The sequence below is a fragment of the Raphanus sativus genome, chromosome 5 (genome assembly GCF_000801105.2).
Source record: "Raphanus sativus cultivar WK10039 chromosome 5, ASM80110v3, whole genome shotgun sequence".
Lineage (NCBI taxonomy): Eukaryota > Viridiplantae > Streptophyta > Magnoliopsida > Brassicales > Brassicaceae > Raphanus > Raphanus sativus.
The window spans coordinates 31,298,428-31,317,899 of record NC_079515.1 but is presented as its reverse complement, the minus strand read 5'-3'; the positions used below and the strand labels follow the sequence as shown (position 1 = coordinate 31,317,899).

The window sequence follows — 19,472 nt, the reverse complement described above, 5'->3', positions numbered from 1 at the left end:
TAATTTTGTATTATACTCATAAATAAATAAATATTAATTCTGAAAATAACAAAGTATATACAATTTTGTTTATTAATCAAATAGTAATTAAATAAATGCAAGTTATATGTTTTTCATTAAATTTTCATGATTTGATTTCATATATAATCATAATAATAGCATTATTATTACACATAATATTACAGAAAACAAAATATTAATGAATTATGTAATATGTTTTGCAATAAATTTCATCATTTGATTTTATATATAATGAATTATAAAATGTTATTACATATAATATAACATATGCTAAAAATGAAAGGGCGGGTAACATATAATGAAATGGGAAGTAACATATTTTTGCATCTTTATTTAATACATGTTTAATGTTTGATTAGTTAAAAATAATACATGCAGTTATTATTGTGGCCACCGATTGTTAAGAGTGTAATGTGGTAGTTACCCCAAAAATAATATGATATACAGTTAGGATATAAATGTTAAGCATCGTGGTTACAGTTAGAATATAAAAAAGTACATTTAGTTGAAATAATTAGTTAGATTCTGATCCGCCCTTAAAAGGGCGGATATGTTCTTTGTTTTACATTTTTCCTAGAAATATAAATTTTATATGTGTTTTTCTTGTGTAGAATAATATTTAAAAACTATTATTAATTTTTTTTTGATAATTGTATTGAATTTGTGATGTCGTGTAACTATACACTTATGTTATAGCCTTTTGACACATTAATTATTTTTAGTGGGGTATGTATATAGTTTATAGACTAATTAGATATAAGCAGTATTTTCATACCCGATCTAGACCCGCGGTTAACCCGATAAACCTGGTTGTAAAATATATATTTAGTAGATGTTTTTGATTAGTTATAAAATCATTTGAAACTTTAATAAGATATAGTTTACAAAATGAGTAGATGCATGTAAAATCTTTTTGTTTTTATTTTTGTTTTTTGTTTATTCTAAATAGGTTATAGTTTGTTGATAATGATAAATTTTGTACTTGTGCATGATTTTATATTCTGCTAAATAGGTTAGGTTAAATAGGATAAATTTTATCGACCATCATATTTTTATAAATATATAAAGTCAACATTTTCCGATTTTCAATTGGATATAGTTCAATTATGATTAATTATTTATATCATGATTAATTGGACACTGTTCGATTTATTTTGAGTATTTTTTAAAAAGTTCTTATCAATAGATATACATCATAAGCAGTTATTAACATAAACTGTGAAAAGAATTTGTGTCCTAGTGGAAACAACGCACACACCAGTTCGCAGATTCCGGGTTCGAAACGCTCCAATGATGTTTTTTAATTTTTTTTCACTAATGGCACAAACGTAAATTGCCTTATCTTCTCCCCTGTCGGATTAGGTTTCCCAGAACAGAGTTTAACAGTCCTCATTGTTTTTCTTATAAAATCCATCGATTGTTACGCGTTCTTGTTGATTTTTATGTTTTATTCTTTAAGATTTGACATATAATATTGTGTATACTAAGCAACACCAAAAAAGTGTATACTGAACCTAATTCGAACAAAGAGCAGTCCGATTTAGTGGCCGATCCACTCTTCCTTTTGGTTTTTAGGGTAACTTGTACTCTGTTTATATTCTCAGTAACCGTGTTGTTTGCTCCGGCCTTCTATATGAGATGATAATGAGAAATCATGTGCAGGATCAAAACCCAATAATCCAACTGGTTTTTTAATCAACTAAACAGACTCTAGCGTTATGAGTCTTGAACATCCCAAGCGACTGCAAATGAAAACCAGTAGTTTCTGAGATACACGAGAATTAAGAGAGAAGAAGAAGCATAAAGAAAGTGAATTAATGATGAAATGATTAAAGCAAAGGGAAGAGAGAAGCAAAAGAAAATTAATTGTTTTTGCTATAGAAAAATAGAACGTGGTTAGTGTTATATTTAATAGATGCAGTTATATAAAAATCAGTTTAAAAAAAAATGGACATAACCTTTTATCAATAGGTCAAACATCAGAATTAATAGAATAGATCACCAAATGTTGATAATCCTACACGTACCATCATGATTGCCCCCAAATTATTTGGTATATACAATAATGTTCAATTTTGAATTATGTATTTTCGTTGTAGTTTGCCACGTTACATCTAAACTTAAAATATTTGTAGAACAAGGACGGTCTATATTAAGAAACTGAATTAATTACGAAAAGGAGATACGGAGCATCTTTTTGAAAAGAACTAAAAACCGTGGGAATACACATCAAAAGAAGAAACTACATTGGAAATGGGGAAATAAATTAAAAAAAAAAAGAAGTAAAGGAAATGTGATTCGAGGAAGACAAGAGAACCGCGTCAAGCGGCATCTTCTCAAAACAATCATTCTCAATCAATCGTCTTCTTCTTTAACACGTCTGCAATTGTTTCTCAAACACCATTCGATAAAACCAGAAAAAACACTGAAACAGAGAGAATAAACGACAACAGAAAAAAAAAACAGAGAGTTATGTTGTGTTCCAGATCTAACAGAGTGTTTTTACTTATTTGTATTCTTTCTTCACTTCTTCTTGTCGCCACCACTGGAGTGTCGATTGCTGGTAAGCCAGACAATAACTGTCGATTTTGTTTTTTTTTTTGAGTAATTTATCGATTAAAGTCGCTTAAAAAGATTTGGATTGTTTCCAGAAGAAGAACGGGGGACAACAAGTGTAATAAAGGGAAGATATTTGGCAGAGGAAAGTGGAGAAAACTCATCTTTGATTTTGGCAGCAAAGAGAACCAAAAGAAAAGATCCTACTGAGCACTTCAAGCTTTACACTGGTGGTTGGAACATAAGCAATTCCCACTATTTGTTTGTGAGTTGTCTTTATTTCTCTGGTCCACTAGTTCTCTCTTCCCCCACCCCAAGTTGGGTTTTGACTTGATAAAAGTTTTGAATCTTTTTACCATCAGAACATCTGGACGAGTGGAGTTTGGTTCTTTTAATGCGTAATTATGCTTTTATCAATTGAAAGATTGGATTATTATTTATAACTAGACTGAATTTGTTTTTTTTTTCTGTTAATATGGAATTATGGATGAATTGATTTATGAAACCAATCAAAACTTTTCATCTTTAAAGTGAGTCTTGAGGATGATACTTTGGTTCTTAGAGCATCTCCAATGTAAAACACCATTTTTTCCTCTAAAATGGAGTAAAAGTGATTACGGAGTAAAAATGCCCCAACCCCACTCCATTTCTCACTCCATAATGGAGTGATGAAAAAAAAAATTAGATTACTCTATTTATGGAGTAAACTCCATTATGAAGTGGGGTTGGAGCATTTTCTACTCCAAACTCACTTTTACTCCATTTTGGAAGAAAAAATGGAATTGGGTTGGAGATGCTCTTAGATTCCCTAATTTTAATTATTAAATGTTTAATTATGATTTTTGATGAATTACTCAATGGGAAAACATTTAACTTAGTATTTATATCTAACCTTTTAAATTGAACAAGTCATATATGTGCTTATATGGATGAAAAAACATGTTTGAAACCAATCAAAAACATTCCTTTTTTTTTTTTTTAATGGGGTCTTGGAGACAACAATGCTCTAATCTTTTTCATTCTGTGCAGTCTGTTGCTTATACGGCGGTGCCTTTTGTAGTAATAGCAGGAGTGTGGTTTGTCTTCTTTGGGCTATCCTTGTCTCTCATTTGCTTTTGCTATTGCTGCTGTGCCCGTCAACCTTACGGCTATTCCCGGATTGCTTATGCTCTCTCTCTTATCCTCCTCATTTCCTTCACAATCGCAGCTATGTAAAATCCCCTACACACTCTCTCTTTTACTGACTCTTTCTATTGTCATTCCTTGTTTCTTGATATGCGTTTGATAATTTTCCAGTGTGGGGTGTGTTTTCCTTTACACGGGTCAAGGGAAGTTTCATGCCAGCACAACCGATACTTTGGACTATGTGGTGAGGCAAGCTAATTTCACGTCAGAAAACCTCAGGAATGTGTCAGATTATCTCAGCGCAGCGGAGAGGGTGGATGTGCAGTCCTTGGTTCTTCCTGGGGATGTTCTAACGAAAATCAACGATATACAGGCAAAGATCAACTCCTCTGCAACTACTCTTTCTGTCAAAACAATGGAGAACCAAGACAAGATTCAAAATGTCTTGAACCACATGTAAAAGAACTACCATATTCTTAATCTATTTTCATCTTTTTTTCTCTTTTTTTGCTTATCATTTGTGTCTATATGTTTGCAGGAGACTTGCTCTCATCCTCATCGCTGCTGTGATGCTTTTCCTTGCATTTATCGGATTTTGTAAGTCGTCTGGCAAATTCTTAGGGACTATTATTGATTACATGCTCTGATTATTTTCATTGTTGTTACATACAGTACTCTCTATATTTGGACTGCAGTGCCTTGTGTATACGTAAGTGAAGTTACATTCTAATTTTCTATTTCTCCGTTGGTTCTTTTTTTTTTAATGTTGATATGCTCTTGTGATTAACAATGGATATAGGTTGGTGATCCTTGGTTGGATTCTCGTCACCGGTACTTTCATTTTGTGTGGTGTATTTCTGGTTCTACACAAGTGAGTTCTCTTTTCTTTTCTACCATTTATCTACTACCCACAATGCCATATTGCCATTCATTATAAAGCTTTCTCAAAAACAAAAAAAATCTTTCTACTTTTGTCAGCGTTGTGGGGGATACATGTGTTGCGATGGACCAATGGGTCCAGCACCCAACAGCTCACACGGCTCTAGACGATATTCTACCATGCGTTGATAATGCAACCGCAAGAGAAACATTGACTCAAACGAAGCTTGTGACGTACCAGTTGGTTAACCTCCTTGACTCTGCCATCAACACAATGACCAACAGGAACTTCCCACCTCGAGCCCGTCCCCTTTATTACAACCAGTCTGGTCCCTTGATGCCCCTTCTCTGTAATCCCTTCAATGCTGATCTCTCTGACCACCAGTGCCAGCCCGGTGAGGTCCATCTCAGCAATGCTACAGAGGTAAAACCTAAGATTCCTTCTCTCACAAAGTACACCTTTTTGTTTCAGCAAATCCAGAGAAAATTTAAATCTGAGCATTATGTAAATATTAATGATATATCTATAGATGTAAATATTAATGATATATCTATAGATGTAATGAAGTAATTCAAAAAAATTATAGCTTTATTTTTATATATTTGACATCTTTTTTGAAATTATTAGCTCCAAATTTAGTACAAGGTCTAAAAATTTAAAGTTTTATATCATAATTTATATATTTATTTTCAAAAAAAATTAATCTTTTTTATTTTTCAATTCTGGCGGTGCAAGACGGCCCTGAATGTGTATTAGAATCTGTCTCATGATTCTTATTAATGCAGGTGTGGAAAAATTACACATGCCAAATTATAACAGTGGGAACATGCAGCACGCAGGGACGTATGACACCAAAGCTTTACACCCAGATGATTGCAGCAGTTAACGTAAGCTATGGTCTGTACAAGTACGGTCCATTCTTGGCGGATCTGCGAGGGTGCGACTTCGTGAGGTCTACATTCACAGATATAGAGAGGGATCATTGCCCGGGGCTGAAGAGATACACGCGGTGGATCTATGTAGGTCTCGTGTTGGTGTCTACTGCTGTGATGCTGTCTTTGGTGTTCTGGGTTATATATGCACGGGAGAGGAGGCACCGGGTTTACACAAAAGACTACAATGCTACCCATTCTGAAGCTCCACGGGATAAGGGTCCTCCGCAGTGAGATGTTTTATCATGTTCCTTTTTTTGTTTGTCGGTTTTGCAGTGTACATTATGTGTGTGAGAAGTTGGTATTGTGATTGTTGATAGGAGGGAGGAATCTTTGATATTGTATTGTTATCATTAATGTTCTTTATATGTTGTTAGAGATGATGGTGTTGCTAGACTGAGAGCTCTAGGGAATGAAGACTTGGCTTGAAAAATTCTCTCATTCTACAGTTTAGTATTTATGCATGTGGGGATCGAATAATCGTCACGTCTTTGCGAAAACATTATTGTCAAACCAATTAAGGCCTAAGATTTCTTCTAATTTGATAAGAGATGTTCGTATAGTGAAGAGATCAGACAAGTCATATTGGAAAGATGGATCTGACTAAACTCCCGACATATGCAAATGTTATGGATCATTATCTCGAATTGCCATCGATCCCTTAGCCAATATTAAGGCGACAAAATGATATGAGTTAGCAGTTGTTTTGAAGGAATTATCTGACGCTTTTAAAGAGGAGGATATGTTCTGAAAGTAAAAAAAAATAGAGTTTTTTGGTTACGAGAAAGGGACAGTAACTCAAAGTTTTCTATGCGCAACGACAGGAAACATAATTACACATTAGTGACTCGGGTAACTTATAGGGAATAAGGCGTGTCTTCTTGGAGCTAGAAACACTTTCATAGAAACTGAAAATTATGTTACAATACTCTCAACCTATCATCATTTTGGAACGGACCTGATTCAATAATTCAAAATTCAACGAGATGGCCAAGTTATTTCAACGCAACTTGAGGAGTTGTAAACTATTCCCTCCGTTCTTGAAAGCATGATTTTCTGGATTTTATTTTTGTTCCATAAAAATAGATTTTCTATTTATTTAAAGTAGTTTTGTATATTTTTAAGAAATATTAATTGTAAATATTTGAATTGATTAAATTTTATTGGTAGGTAGTTCTTGGAAAGTATGTAAGAAAATAAATAATAAATTAAATTGTAAATATTTAATGTGTTCTTAATAAACGTGAAAACTTTAGAAAATCCTACTCTAAGGAACAGAAGGAGTATAAAAGAAGATTATAATATTTCTATATTGTTTAGTTAAGAGTACATGTGTTTTTCATAGAAATTTAAAGTTTTATTGTTTTATTCGATTTAGGGTCGTTTATTATATTTATTTATTTAATAGAATAAGTTTCTTTAAAAAAAAAACTTAAAAGACAAAAAAAAAAGAAAAGAAAACCCTACTCGGACCAAATCTAGGGTATACCCTTGACCGGATCTAGACACATAAGCTATTCAGGTTCTCCTCTCTCTCTCCTCTCCTATGCTTTCTGTCTCCTCATCTCTTACAGTGAGTCCTTTACAGGTTCAGCTTCAGTTTCGAGTAGATATGGAAGTGGTTGCCGCTAGGTCAATGGAGGAGACGCAGAGACAGCAGACATGGGCTTGTTCTGCCACTGAGACGCTTCTCATCCTCCTTGGAAGGAACCTGGCTTGTCTGCTCCTCGCGGTATTCACCCCTGTTTTCTTAATCTTTGAAATTTACTACTTTTACTTTTACTTGTTTCCTTCCTGTTTATTCACCGTAATTGAAAATCGTCCCCCATTATCTAGATAACTATGTGTGCTGAATCCAAGGTTTATTTAGATTTGTTTTCATTCCTTGTGAGAAATTGCTTTATATATATGCATACTCAGATTTCTGTTTTAGGGATAAGATTTTTTATTTTTTGTCTTTGCTAGATCTTTTTGTTTGAATTTAGTCAAGCACTTCAACTTGTGTATCATCAACTGGTTCTAGATTGATCTTTATACAACTTGAGTTGAATGCAGATTTGAACAATGGCAAGTGTACATTTTCTGTCTATTTGCCACTTTTACTGTGTAGCTTTTGCCATATATCCAACTTTATATCCACACAAATTGACTTTAGCAGTATAAGTTTTATGTTATTTGGTGTACCTTTGAGGTTTTTATGACTTGCATATTATTTGTATTACATAAGACATTTTTTCTCTAACATTCATTCTGGTGTGACGAACTCAGGCGGAATCTTTGCTGATTGGGTTGATTGCTGAAGATCAGAGGTTAGTAGAACAGCCACACACACACCTTTTCCCTTTTTTAAATTGAGTCAATCTGAATTTTTATCTTTTCTCCAGGCTTTCTGTGAAGAAGGGTTACAAAAAAGGACGCCCTGATGAGGAAAACAAAGATGGCAGCGACTCTGATGATAACGATGACGACGATGATGAAGACGCTGACGCTGATGATGATGACGACGAAGATGACGCTAATGATGAAAATTTCTCCGGGGATGAAGGGGAGGAGGAAGCTGATCCTGAGGACGATCCAGCGCCCAATGGTGGAGCAGGAAGCGATGATGATGACGATGATGATGGTGATGATGAGAGCGACAGTGATGATGATGATGACGACGAGGATGAGGAGGACGAAGATGATGAGGAGGAGGAAGATGACGAAGATGTTCGCCAGCCACCTGCTAAGAAGAGGAAATGAAACATGGGATTAAGTGGGGGAGTGTTTATGTGTGGGTGGTTAAAGACTTGAAGAGGATCTCGTATGTGTTATGGTTTTAAGTAGTTCAGTGAAAACCTCCTCTTTATTCAGTTTCATCTTGTTGTGTTACTACCATTTGTTTGTTATCTCAGACTTTTCGACCTTGGATTTTAGTTTATGTTTCCTTTTTAGAATGTTTGTTGTTCTCTTCTTTTGCATCTGCCTATACTTTTACAGTTTCTTTGTTGCTGTTTAGAGCGAATGCACATAACACCACACCGTCTAATTAGCTTTGTTAACATAAGAACAAAAGTGGTGAGGATATTACTCAAAACCCTCGAGTTTTATGCCATCTCATAAGAGAGGGAGCTGGAAATAAAATAGTATTGTTTGACTAGTACGTACTCCCGCAGTTTCAAACTATTATATGTTTTGGATTTTTCACATTTCTTAATAAAACACATTAAATTTTAGTTTAATATGTAATTTTTTTATTAACTTTTCGCCATAATTTTTAACCAATTAAAATTTAGTAAATACGATTAATTTTCTTAAAATTTACAATTTATCATTATTATATATTAAAAAAATACATTGAAAGTGTCACAAGAAAAAAAGTACATTGAAAATTGAAAAGATAAAAAAACATAATCTTTTTGAAATAATTTTTTTTCTAAAACATGATCTAACTTAAAACCGAAAAGTATTAAATTAGGTAAACCATCGGTAATCCTAGCTTTATTCTCTTTTGAAATTATTGCTACAGAGGATCTTGTGGTATAGGTTCGAAACTATTTGAGATTCCACGGTACTTGGTTATGGTCAAGCAGCTTGCATGTTTTATACATAAATATAGTACTTGTGTTTCCATTCGTGGGAGATATATATAGTAAACAAGACGCGATGCAAATGGCCTTAATAAATAGTGTAAACTAAGATCATCCAAATCAATAGTAAAACTTTATAGTAATCAAATACAACTTGATCATGCTGGTGACCAAAATCCGTGAACTCATAACCATAAGATGCACCATTTCTTCAATCTCAGATACTCCACCTATACAGTCCACATCATAGTTAAGTTAGATAAACGAAAACAAAACAAAAAAAAATCGTTTGAAGCTGTTTAAAAAGCATCTATTATCCTAAACACACCACAACACTATACCACTATTTGCATTGCACGAATTGACAATCACGTAAGGGAGACTAACCATCAAGGAAGCTTTCCGGAACGGAAAACAGCAAACTTGGTCATATCCGAATCCTTAAATTCAACATTGTTCTCAGAGAGAAACTCAGCGATCATAGACTTGACACGTTCAGGTTCCTCGGTCTCGCATTCAACCTCATAGCAGTTCCCAAAATCAAACTTGGTCTCATCAACCTCGAGTTTCACGCCCCTCCACTCGTACACGTTCCTCACATTCTCGAACCCACCGAGACAAACAAACCCCGAGAAGTCTTTAAACCCGTACTCCTCTCTAACCCTATTCAAAACCCTAGATCCCAGATCCGACAGCTTACACGGCGAATCCACGCACTCTTTCGCCAACCCGGCGTCGATCTCCTCCTCGTCTTCCTCCACGCGGCTGATCCCGTTGGCCAGCGTCGGTTTCGCCTTCAGAGAGAGGATGCAGCTCGTCGGCGGAGAAGGTGTGTTGTTCCCGAGGAAGCGGAGACGGAGGACGGCGCGGCGGAGGGAGAGATCGTTTTGGGGGGTGTCGAAGAAGAGGTTGCGCTGGTGGAGGGTTTTGAGGTGGAAGGGAGCGAGGAGAGTGGCGAGACGGAGGTGAGCGGCGGCGGTGAGGAGGCGGAGCTTGACTTCGACTTCCATTAGGAGGAGGAGAGGCCGATGCGGTCGGATTTTGAAGGAGGGTTTTGGTGTTTAGGGTCGATGAGGTGAAGGAGGGATGAGGAGGAGGTGGTGGTGGTGGTGGTGGGTTGTTCTGATTTGCGGTATTGTTCGAGCTCTTCGCGATCTTCGATTTTGAGTTGGATTTTTGTGGGTTTTCTTCTCAACATTTGGGGATCGAGAAACCCAAGCGGCACTCTCTGTTTTCTCTCACAAGTTTGGTCTCTCGAACAGGATTAGGGTTGTTGTTGTTGCTGCGAATCAGTGGCTCAAATGTACAGTAATGTTTTAAAAACCGGATGACCCAGTCAAATATTGGAGTTCAACCCGGTTCAACCAAGTTTTAGTTTAACAGCAATTTATTTTATTAAATTTAAGTTATTCAATTTAATAAAATATTAAATACTTTTTTGAAACTTGTAACTTTAATATGTATATTTAATATCAACTTTGATAATTTTATATTTAATTCAGTGTTTATTTCGGAATTTTTCATATTCATATTTATCCATGTAAATGATACATGAAATGATATGATAATTCTCTCAAATAGTCATTTTAAAATTTTTATCACAAAAACATCTCTCAAAAAAATAATATGACAAAACAAATTTTTTTGTTTTAAAATTTTAATTTTAATTTTTTATTTTTTTAAAATTTTGAACACATTCCTAAATCTTAACCCTTAATTTTAAACATTAAATCTTATATTAGTTAACTCAAATAGTCTTTTTAAGTTTTTGTCAGAAATATAATCCTTAAGAAATAAAATGATTAAAATAATTTCTTTTTGTTTTAAATTTTTAATATTATTTTTTATTTTAAAAATTTTGAAACATTCTTAAAACTCAAACCCCTAACTCTGAATCATAAGTCTTATATTAGTTAACTCAAGAATTATAAATACATATTTACCTCTCAATAAAATATTTTTTGGTCTTCTTCTTGGAATGTTATTTTTGTGAAAGTAAACAAAAAATAGATATCCAATTGAATTTCTCTAAATGAAATATATATATATATATATATATATATATATTTAACACAAAATAAATGTTTTCATTTCATCAAAAAATTTCTCACATGATTTTTTTTTTCTGACAATATCGTCTAAGAGTTCACCAGTTCAGTAGCTAAACCGGAGATAGAGAATCAACATATAAAATAGCTGAAAGTGAACTTCTCGCACTACGTGCAAACTTATCTCCCATTATGTTTTGTATTCTTAGAATATGTCTGATCTTGGAACTAGGAAAGAAAGTTTTACTGCAAAAAAAATTCTCATAAAATTATAACACGCAACAAAATATAATTTCAGGGTGCTTTTAACCGAAATAATCTTGCAACGTGGTCTCGATGTAAGAAAAGAGAAACATTTCGATCTTTGCTCTCTGCATAGGTAGAACAAGAAAAATATACTACTTTCCTAAATTAGGAAATGCAAAATGCTTGAAATGAATGTATAATCGGGGAAGGGAAGGAAAATGCAGACTTACCATAAGCCGCTTATGCAGGTTTGGTGCAGATGGTAAGATACTTGATATAAATCGTCAGATTAATGTACTTGTGTCTCTGAAATTCATTCTTATGCCGTCGCTGTTTTTACAAGTGCGAATTTTAAGTGTGGATGGTATCAAGAGTTTTTGGGAAAGAAAAAACTGTTGCACGAAAAATAGAGGAGGTTGGTCATTCATTGTAACAAAATAAACTCCAAGGACATATATCTAAGTTGTAACTTGTAATTCATATCCAAAAGCAGACTTGGTGCAGAAAGGAAACCATCGATTAAAACATCCAAATTAAATAAACATATATCTGAAAAAATTTCATTAATATTTATAATCATACAAAGTTTTTTAAATAAATATTACTTATTGAAAATTATTAAGTACTGACAAAATTCAACACCCTATCGTATCCATGCCAGTCACATGCTTCGTTGAAAATTGTTAAGTACTGACAGAATTTGTTCCATTAGATAAATATTACTTATTGAAAATTGTTAAGTACTGACAAAATTTGTTAACTGGTGGTTTTGTCTAGTGAAGCTAAGTTTAACGTTTTTCCGCCATGCTTCGTTGCTTTACTAGTTGTATCCTATTTGCAAGACGAACTTTGCAAAGCAGCTTAATCTTTTGTTCAAACCCTTGTAAAAAGAATTATGACTGAACACCTCTAAGTTAGAATCCGGGTTAGAAGCTATGTATGCGTTCGTTGTCCGATTGCCGATTCTCAGTAAGAGCTTCGGCTCCCAAAGGCACATGTCGTTAAGTCCGTTCGGTGGAAGCACCGTTCAGACCGCCTTGAATTATAATTATCACCGAATAGCGGGTAGAATCTTCTGTAGACGACTTAAATACACGACGGGGTATTGTAACTGGCAGAGTGACCTTTTTACCACGATCCACTGAAATTCAGTCCTTTGTCGCTAAAATTCGAAGAAAAAAAATTCAAAAAAAAAATTACACGTATGGCTTAATTAATTTTCGAAAAAGTATATAAATAGCATTTCATAAAGTCCAGTCCAAAGTTTATAAAAAATGGTTACATATTTTTCATCTATTTTGTTTTATGTTTGCCGTGATTACGGTAAAAACTCTGATTCTTCAAAAAATTATGTTTTCTATTACAAATCTTAGTTGTTCGAGTTTGAAACACTTTAGTTTATGATAATATATCAGCAAAGTATTAATATTGAAATACAAAAAAAAAACACGACACAAATTGTTCCAAATAAGTTACAAAAAAAAAAATTGTTCGAAATGTTTGAATCTTCTTGTAGGAAGTCAATTTTCTTGTGTTTTTTTATTTAAAAAGTCTATTTTCTTGTAGTTGGACTAGTCAACAGATTTTCCCGCAGCTACCTCATACGTTAATTACCACCAATGAACACGGAAGGCCATTGGAAAATCCTTGTTAAATCTAACCAATACCCCTCCAAAATAAGTCGGCACGTTAAAACCTTTTTAAATTTCTGGTACAAATTACAAGTTAGAAAACATGAAATTCTTTTACTATTTAATTTTTGTTGAAATGTCAAATTTATTGCGAAGAAAACAATTAAAATTTTATCTAGGAAGTAATAAAGTGGATCAAAGCTGGCAACGAGGTGTTTCTCAACCTGTAAGAGCAGTAACTAGCTTTTTATCCAGGCTCAAGGCAGAAAAGTTGGCTAAATATTCGCTCATGCGCTTGTGCGAGAGAATCTTATAGGTATCTCTCATTTCATATCAAATAAATTCCTCAGATGAAAAAGAATTAGTATTATGTAACAACAGAGGGAGGGACTAGCAAGTTGTGTTGTAACAACGTGTGAAAAGCAATTGTATATTATTTCTGTTCCACGGACCGCCTAAGATAACTGGATCTTATAGCCCAAAGCTGCTTCCCGACAGCTTCCATGTCGGGACGCTCTTTGCGTGTGGGAGCAGCACATTGAAAAGCCAAATTGAACATCTTCTTTAGTATCTTCTCATCTACTCGGTCCCTCGCGTTTGGATCCACCAATTCCAACACTTTGCCCTCATTGTATTTCTCAAACGCCTGGTCAACTCGCAAACGAAGAAACTTTTACTAAATTAAAAACTTAGGAAAAAAAAAGTAGCGTAGCTTAGTCTTACCCATCGAACCGTAATCCTCTCATCATGAGGTCGTCTGGGCTCAACAGGGCGACGGCCAGTGAGTATCTCCACGACCAAAATACCAAAGGAGAAAACATCGCTTTTGGCAGTGAGTTGATAAGTCCTCATGTACTCAGGGTCGAGATAACCAACAGTTCCTTTCACTTGCGTCAAAATGTGGGTTTGGTTAGTGTCCGTAGGACCGCCTCTCGCGAACCCAAAGTCTGCCACTTTGGCTCTCATCCCAGTCGTTAGGATAATGTTGGATGATTTTATGTCACGGTGAATTATCTGTCTTTCTGTTTTACCACAAAAAAAAAAAGATTAGTAATTTTTTTTTTTTTAAATCACAAAAAACATTCTCTCTAACAAACCTGCATAAGAATGGAGATAAGTCAATCCATGGCAAACATCAATCACGATCTCCAACCTTTGACTGAAATTGAGAATGCTTCCATTAGCACCTGCACACAGTTTCCTAATACTGTTTAATTTCATATGTTCTTTACTTCTTATGAACACGTGAAAAAAAAACAAGTTTCTTACCGTCCAAGTGATCCCGGAGTGTCCCATTTCCGACATACTCGGTTATGATAAGTCGCTCGTCTCCTTTATCAACATAACCAAGTAGCTTCACCAGGTTCCGATGACCTATTTTAGACAAAAGATCAACTTCGCTTTTGAATTCCTTCCGCAGATTCTCAAAGTGTTCCTGCATCATCACATTGTTGTCTATTAATAAAAAAAAGAACATAAGAAAAATATCAAAACAGAGTGAGTGTTACCTTTTTGGCTCGTTTAATGGCAACCACCTGACCGTCGTCTAGAGTGCCCTTATAGACTATCCCGAAGCCTCCTTCACCAATTTGGTTACTGTCGGAAAAATTACCGGTTGCTGCAATAATCTGACTCATGGTGAGATTCAAGGGTCCCATCCTAGTACTACTAGGTTTCGGGGACATAGCATATCTCGAGGGGCTTTCAGGTACCCGGGACGAACTTGACGAAATCTTATCAGATGAAGGGCTCATTTCAAATGCCGAACCTTGGTGCACTGTCGTGATAATATATATGCTCAATATCAAATATCTAGACATTAAAAAAAAGAGAGTGAGATATTTATAAGTGACCTGAGTTAGATTCTTTGGGAAGTACTTCGTGAGTATTTGCTTTCCTCTCCTTGTGGAAGCAAGGACAACAAATCGCACAGCAGAATAGAAGAAACCCGCTTGCTGCCAAGCTTACTTGAACTTGGCCATTTTCAGATTCACCACAATCTTCTTCTTCTTCTACATATTTTTCTTTCAAAAACCTTCTCCCTGCATAAAACCAATTTTTTTTTTCTCAAAATAATAAATAAATAACCAACAAACTCAAAGGAGCACAAAATTTTCAGAGTAGTAGAGTGCATACCACCTAGTAGATAGTGAACCGTGCAGAAGTCGTCTCTAAAAGAGTCCTCAAAGATACAACCTTTGGCTTTATGAATCTGTATGGCTTCGCAAAAGCGAACTATGTGCACTGGATCTCCGTTTATTGTGAACAAACTCCTTTGTTGATTGTAAGGCTTTGTGTAGGCAAAGTGATCAGACTGGCAAAGACTCGAAGACGACGATGCAGAACTTTCCTCGGGATGCAGTAACATTAACAGACAGAACAAAGCAGCAAACACCAATCTTGGGACGCTTCCACCCATGATTGGTGAGAGGTCTTATCCACAAAATAACTCAATAGACAACAAGACTTAGCCTCAATAAAGCCATTCCTTAGATTTGCCCTAAACCACCAATTGGGTAAAACCAGTAAAAGAAATTTTAAAAAGAAAATCAGCCCGACAAGGTAGCTAAACTTAAGTCATGGTTTCAATTCTTGAAACCCTTTTTACCCAATTCTCATAAACAGTAGGAAAGATCTAATAAAAACTCATAAAACCTCAGTTTCTCTGGGTTTAAAAGGTCTCCCAGAAAAAGTATGTAACCAAGACCTTAATGATCTGACATGTTCAGCAAGACCAATTTCGAGAAACCCAGAAAATTTGAGCTAGAGAGAGAACACCAAACCTGGAACGCGATTTTGTAGGTTTGACTTGACTGTAAAGTACTTTGAATCAACGAAACACTTTCCCTTGTTTCAGACAGATTTTTCTTTTTCTTTTTTTTTTCTGGTCGACTATTTCATTTAAGAAAAATGATTGTGAGCTATCCACGACCACGATACATCACTACATGACATCACTACATGATTATACATATCCATAAAAAATAATGTATTAAAAAACCACAGGAAATAAAATAATTTATCTGACAGTATTTCTAAATTGGTATGTGTTATGTTTGTTAACAGGTCAACATTATTGTGATAATTGAAATATGTGTCCGATTTGAAATCTGCCAATTTTTAGTGGTATTTTGATATATTTTCAGATGTTCTTGGTTTTATATCAATGCGTTTGAGTGCTTGATATGTGTGGTGGTATTGTCCACTTTAAGGGTTCGAAATTTTATCATATATTTTTTTTTTGAAACTGAATTTTATCATATATTGTTGCATTCTAAATCTGACATACTTTTTATGTTATAGTGTTAGCAACACAACACAACATATAATAGTTTATATATGTTGTCATATAATTCATATAGTTTGTGTAGTTTTCTATATACTTCTTTTTCCTAGATGTATAGTTATGTGGTGGTGTATTATTCATGTAAATATAAATCATTTTACCTTCGAATTCTTTGATAAACTCTGCATTCAATTTTTTTTTTCTGTCTTTATGACTTTATCCATCGAAATTAAATAATCTCTTAAATAAATAAAAGCATATTCATAATCCAAAATATATAACTGCTTCTGAAATTTCACTACCGATATGTATAACTCAGATTAAATTTGTCGTATGTCCATCTATTGAAATCTTCATACATATTATATCCACTAAACCAAATATTTTATCGATTCGATATATAATGTCTTAAACAATATAACATAAGACAACTTCTTTGTGGAATAGATTCATAATTATCTCTATTTTTAAAATAATATCTTTCGTAATAAAAATGTATATCTTCGAAAGAACAATATGTGGTCTCTTAAAAGAAAATCATAACAATTTATTTTTACAAAGTTATACAGTTCTACCAATCTAGTTATACCACGTTTTACCTCTCTATCACTATAGTTATACCAAGTTATATAGTTATACCAAATTTTTAATTTGTACCATCTATCTTATTAAAACAGAAATATTACAACTTTTTCTAGGTGGATTTTAAAGTTGGACCTTTTATATTTAAATTAAATATCATCCCTTATTTATAATACATACCATATACAGTTTCCATATATTATTACATATGGATTTAATATGTACCATTATTACATGTCGATTTATATACTAAGAATATAATATGTACCATTACTCTGAAACTAAATCTTACAATTATATTGCAATTATACATAATTCACCTGTTTGTCCATATTACAATTATATATAATATATAGATACCATTCCTATGAAATACGTACCATTCATCTGTTTGTCCATATTGAAATTATATATAATATATATAGTAAGAATACTAAGATACATATGAATCATCACATACATAGAAATTAGATACTAATATATCAGATCAACTCAAATGTGCAACCATAATCCCTGCCATGATCATATACAAATTAGACATAGTATTTGTAATAAAACCATCATGCTCACACTCATCCAGCTTCTTAAGATTGATTCACATTGCAATTATATATAGTTCATAAGTTTGTCCATATTGCAATTATATATAATTTATCTTAAGATTGGTCCATATTGTTCCTTTAAAAATTTAATCTCTCAATTCTAAAATATACACTAAATAAATCTTTTATAGCAAAACCATTTCTCCAAATTGATTTAACATGCCTACAATATCAGATTTAATAATATCGCAAGTTTTAAAAATCAGTTATAGAAAATATTCTTCTCCAAGTTTATTCTATCAAACCTAAAATCTAGGAAACAATAAAATCGATGTTCTTAGTATTTACTATGGTTAATGTAATTGATTATCGGATATTCCTTTCCTTTAAAAATACAGTCAATATTCTTTTATAGAAAAACCCTTCTCCAAGTTGTTTAAATAATCAGTTATGGAAAATCCTCTTCTCCAAATATATTTTATCCAAGCGAAAATCTAGGAGTCGATCAAATTGTGATATTTTTATTTATTATGGTTGATTTAATTGAATGTGAAATATTCTTTTTCACCTCACAAAAATTTGTCTATAAATACTCGACTTCTTATTCACCATACGACATTCACAAAAACTCCCAAATGAACACAATATCAAAACCTAGCACTTTAGTTATGATAGATGGTGTGAAACCTTTAAGAAACAATTGGAAAATTCGAGTTAAAGTTCTTCATTGTTGGAAACAAAACACCGGTTTTGGAGACGACACATTTGAGTGCATCCTCTCAGATGAATCTGTACTTGCATTTGTTTCAGCTTTTATAAGTTTTTTTCTATTCTATTGGTTTATAAATCTGTTTCTTTTTCTGTTTTATATGGTGTAAAGATTGCAGCAGCGTGCCAAAGGAATCACATTAGTACACATTGTTTATTTAAACACATTTTTATTTCTCAAAATTTAAAATTAATACACATAGCAATTATGTATAACATTTAGTACGAACAAAGATAAAAAAAATTAACACCCGCTCGGTCGAGCGGGTCACGATCTAGTTATAATTATGTCAAGTTATACAATTATAGGATTAAACTAATAACAAATTAAACAAGCTCCATCAATACAGTTTTAGCAAGCCTACAAAATTTGTCCAGTGGTTCAGGCCATAACTTCTTACTCGTAAGTAGAACGATGTTATGCTCGTAAAGCATATTGAAAATTTTACTATTTGATCTAATTATACACCATTTATAACTAGATTTCGAAATGTTATATCTTAAGATATGAAAAGATCTAACCTAGATTTCGAGTATGATCATCTATTAACAAGACTTTAAAATTTTAGGAGAAAAGGATAAACTAATAATCACTTTCTACTAAGAGGCATGCATATAAAACTAGAGCTGATGTTGTACACCTTCTTTTAAGATTAATAAAACATTATATTTCATACATTCTTTTTGTTTACTTCATGTTTTTTTTGTCATCTTGTTTACTTTTTTTTATAACAAAAAAAGGATTAGACACAAGTCTAACTCCCGGATGGAAGTACAGTCCACGGATAGATCCTATCCTGGGCATTCAAATGAGTCGAAAGTAATAACTTATATCCGTGTGGCCGGTGGGGTTTAAACCCGGATTCGCTTTATTGGGTTTCTCAATCCCCTCAAACGCCAATAGCCCACCATCACCGGTTAGTCATCTTGTTTACTTCATGTTTCGATATTACAAAGAACTCTACTTTGTCTTATCCTAACAACAAATAATTCTTTTTAAATGAAAAGAAAAATATTCTAAGTTTAAATGGTACAAAAAAATAAAATTCTACATATTATAGTAGTGTTTTATTGTATAATTTCAAGATAAAATATTTATTTATAAGACTAAAAAAGACAACCAAATTAAAAACTAAAAGTTTTAAACTAAAATATAAAGACCAATAAACGAAAACCCGAAATTCAAAATAAAGGATTTCGAAAACCAATCTGATCAAAAACCAAAAACTAAAAATTACTCAAATAGTAAGAGGTCTAAATAAAAAAAGCGTGTAAAAATAAAGATC

The 19,472-nt window shown here is 33.4% G+C and overlaps 4 protein-coding genes across 7 annotated transcripts; 2 read left to right on the top strand and 2 right to left on the bottom strand.

The window, feature by feature from the left end:
• The first annotated feature begins 2,231 nt into the window (after positions 1-2,231).
• LOC108863330 (uncharacterized) lies at positions 2,232-5,892 on the top strand. 2 transcript variants are annotated; one of them, XM_018637723.2, is made up of 9 exons: positions 2,232-2,584; positions 2,676-2,842; positions 3,607-3,788; positions 3,874-4,158; positions 4,241-4,299; positions 4,375-4,411; positions 4,502-4,573; positions 4,681-5,005; positions 5,368-5,892. In XM_018637723.2, exons 1-9 carry the CDS (start codon positions 2,494-2,496, stop codon positions 5,746-5,748), a joined length of 1,599 nt encoding a protein of 532 aa, XP_018493225.1. In that variant the 5' UTR covers positions 2,232-2,493; the 3' UTR covers positions 5,749-5,892. The 2 variants fall into 2 exon arrangements, with proteins under 2 accessions (XP_018493225.1, XP_018493224.1); XM_018637722.2 differs by having other exon boundaries at positions 2,233-2,584; positions 2,673-2,842.
• A 1,006-nt stretch (positions 5,893-6,898) lies between these two features.
• LOC108856950 (phosphopantothenoylcysteine decarboxylase subunit VHS3) lies at positions 6,899-8,450 on the top strand. Of its 2 annotated transcripts, XM_018630858.2 has the most exons (4): positions 6,899-7,036; positions 7,103-7,246; positions 7,783-7,823; positions 7,899-8,450. In XM_018630858.2, exons 2-4 carry the CDS (start codon positions 7,127-7,129, stop codon positions 8,254-8,256), a joined length of 519 nt encoding a protein of 172 aa, XP_018486360.1. In that variant the 5' UTR covers positions 6,899-7,036; positions 7,103-7,126; the 3' UTR covers positions 8,257-8,450. The 2 variants fall into 2 exon arrangements, with proteins under 2 accessions (XP_018486360.1, XP_018486359.1); XM_018630857.2 differs by having other exon boundaries at positions 7,032-7,246.
• A 693-nt stretch (positions 8,451-9,143) lies between these two features.
• LOC108856392 (triphosphate tunnel metalloenzyme 3) lies at positions 9,144-10,343 on the bottom strand. The gene is made up of 2 exons (XM_018630173.2): positions 9,471-10,343; positions 9,144-9,313 (listed from the first exon to the last, which is right to left on the bottom strand). The coding sequence occupies exon 1, from the start codon at positions 10,091-10,093 to the stop codon at positions 9,473-9,475; it is 621 nt and encodes a 206-aa protein (XP_018485675.1). The 5' UTR covers positions 10,094-10,343; the 3' UTR covers positions 9,144-9,313; positions 9,471-9,472.
• Positions 10,344-13,316: 2,973 nt separating this feature from the next.
• Positions 13,317-15,947, bottom strand: LOC108862809 (calmodulin-binding receptor-like cytoplasmic kinase 3). 2 transcript variants are annotated; one of them, XM_018637054.2, is made up of 8 exons: positions 15,792-15,947; positions 15,145-15,508; positions 14,862-15,050; positions 14,517-14,785; positions 14,278-14,443; positions 14,106-14,195; positions 13,732-14,030; positions 13,317-13,654 (listed from the first exon to the last, which is right to left on the bottom strand). In XM_018637054.2, exons 2-8 carry the CDS (start codon positions 15,425-15,427, stop codon positions 13,442-13,444), a joined length of 1,509 nt encoding a protein of 502 aa, XP_018492556.2. In that variant the 5' UTR covers positions 15,428-15,508; positions 15,792-15,947; the 3' UTR covers positions 13,317-13,441. The 2 variants fall into 2 exon arrangements, with proteins under 2 accessions (XP_018492556.2, XP_056842231.1); XM_056986251.1 differs by having other exon boundaries at positions 15,148-15,508.
• Positions 15,948-19,472: the final 3,525 nt, after the last annotated feature.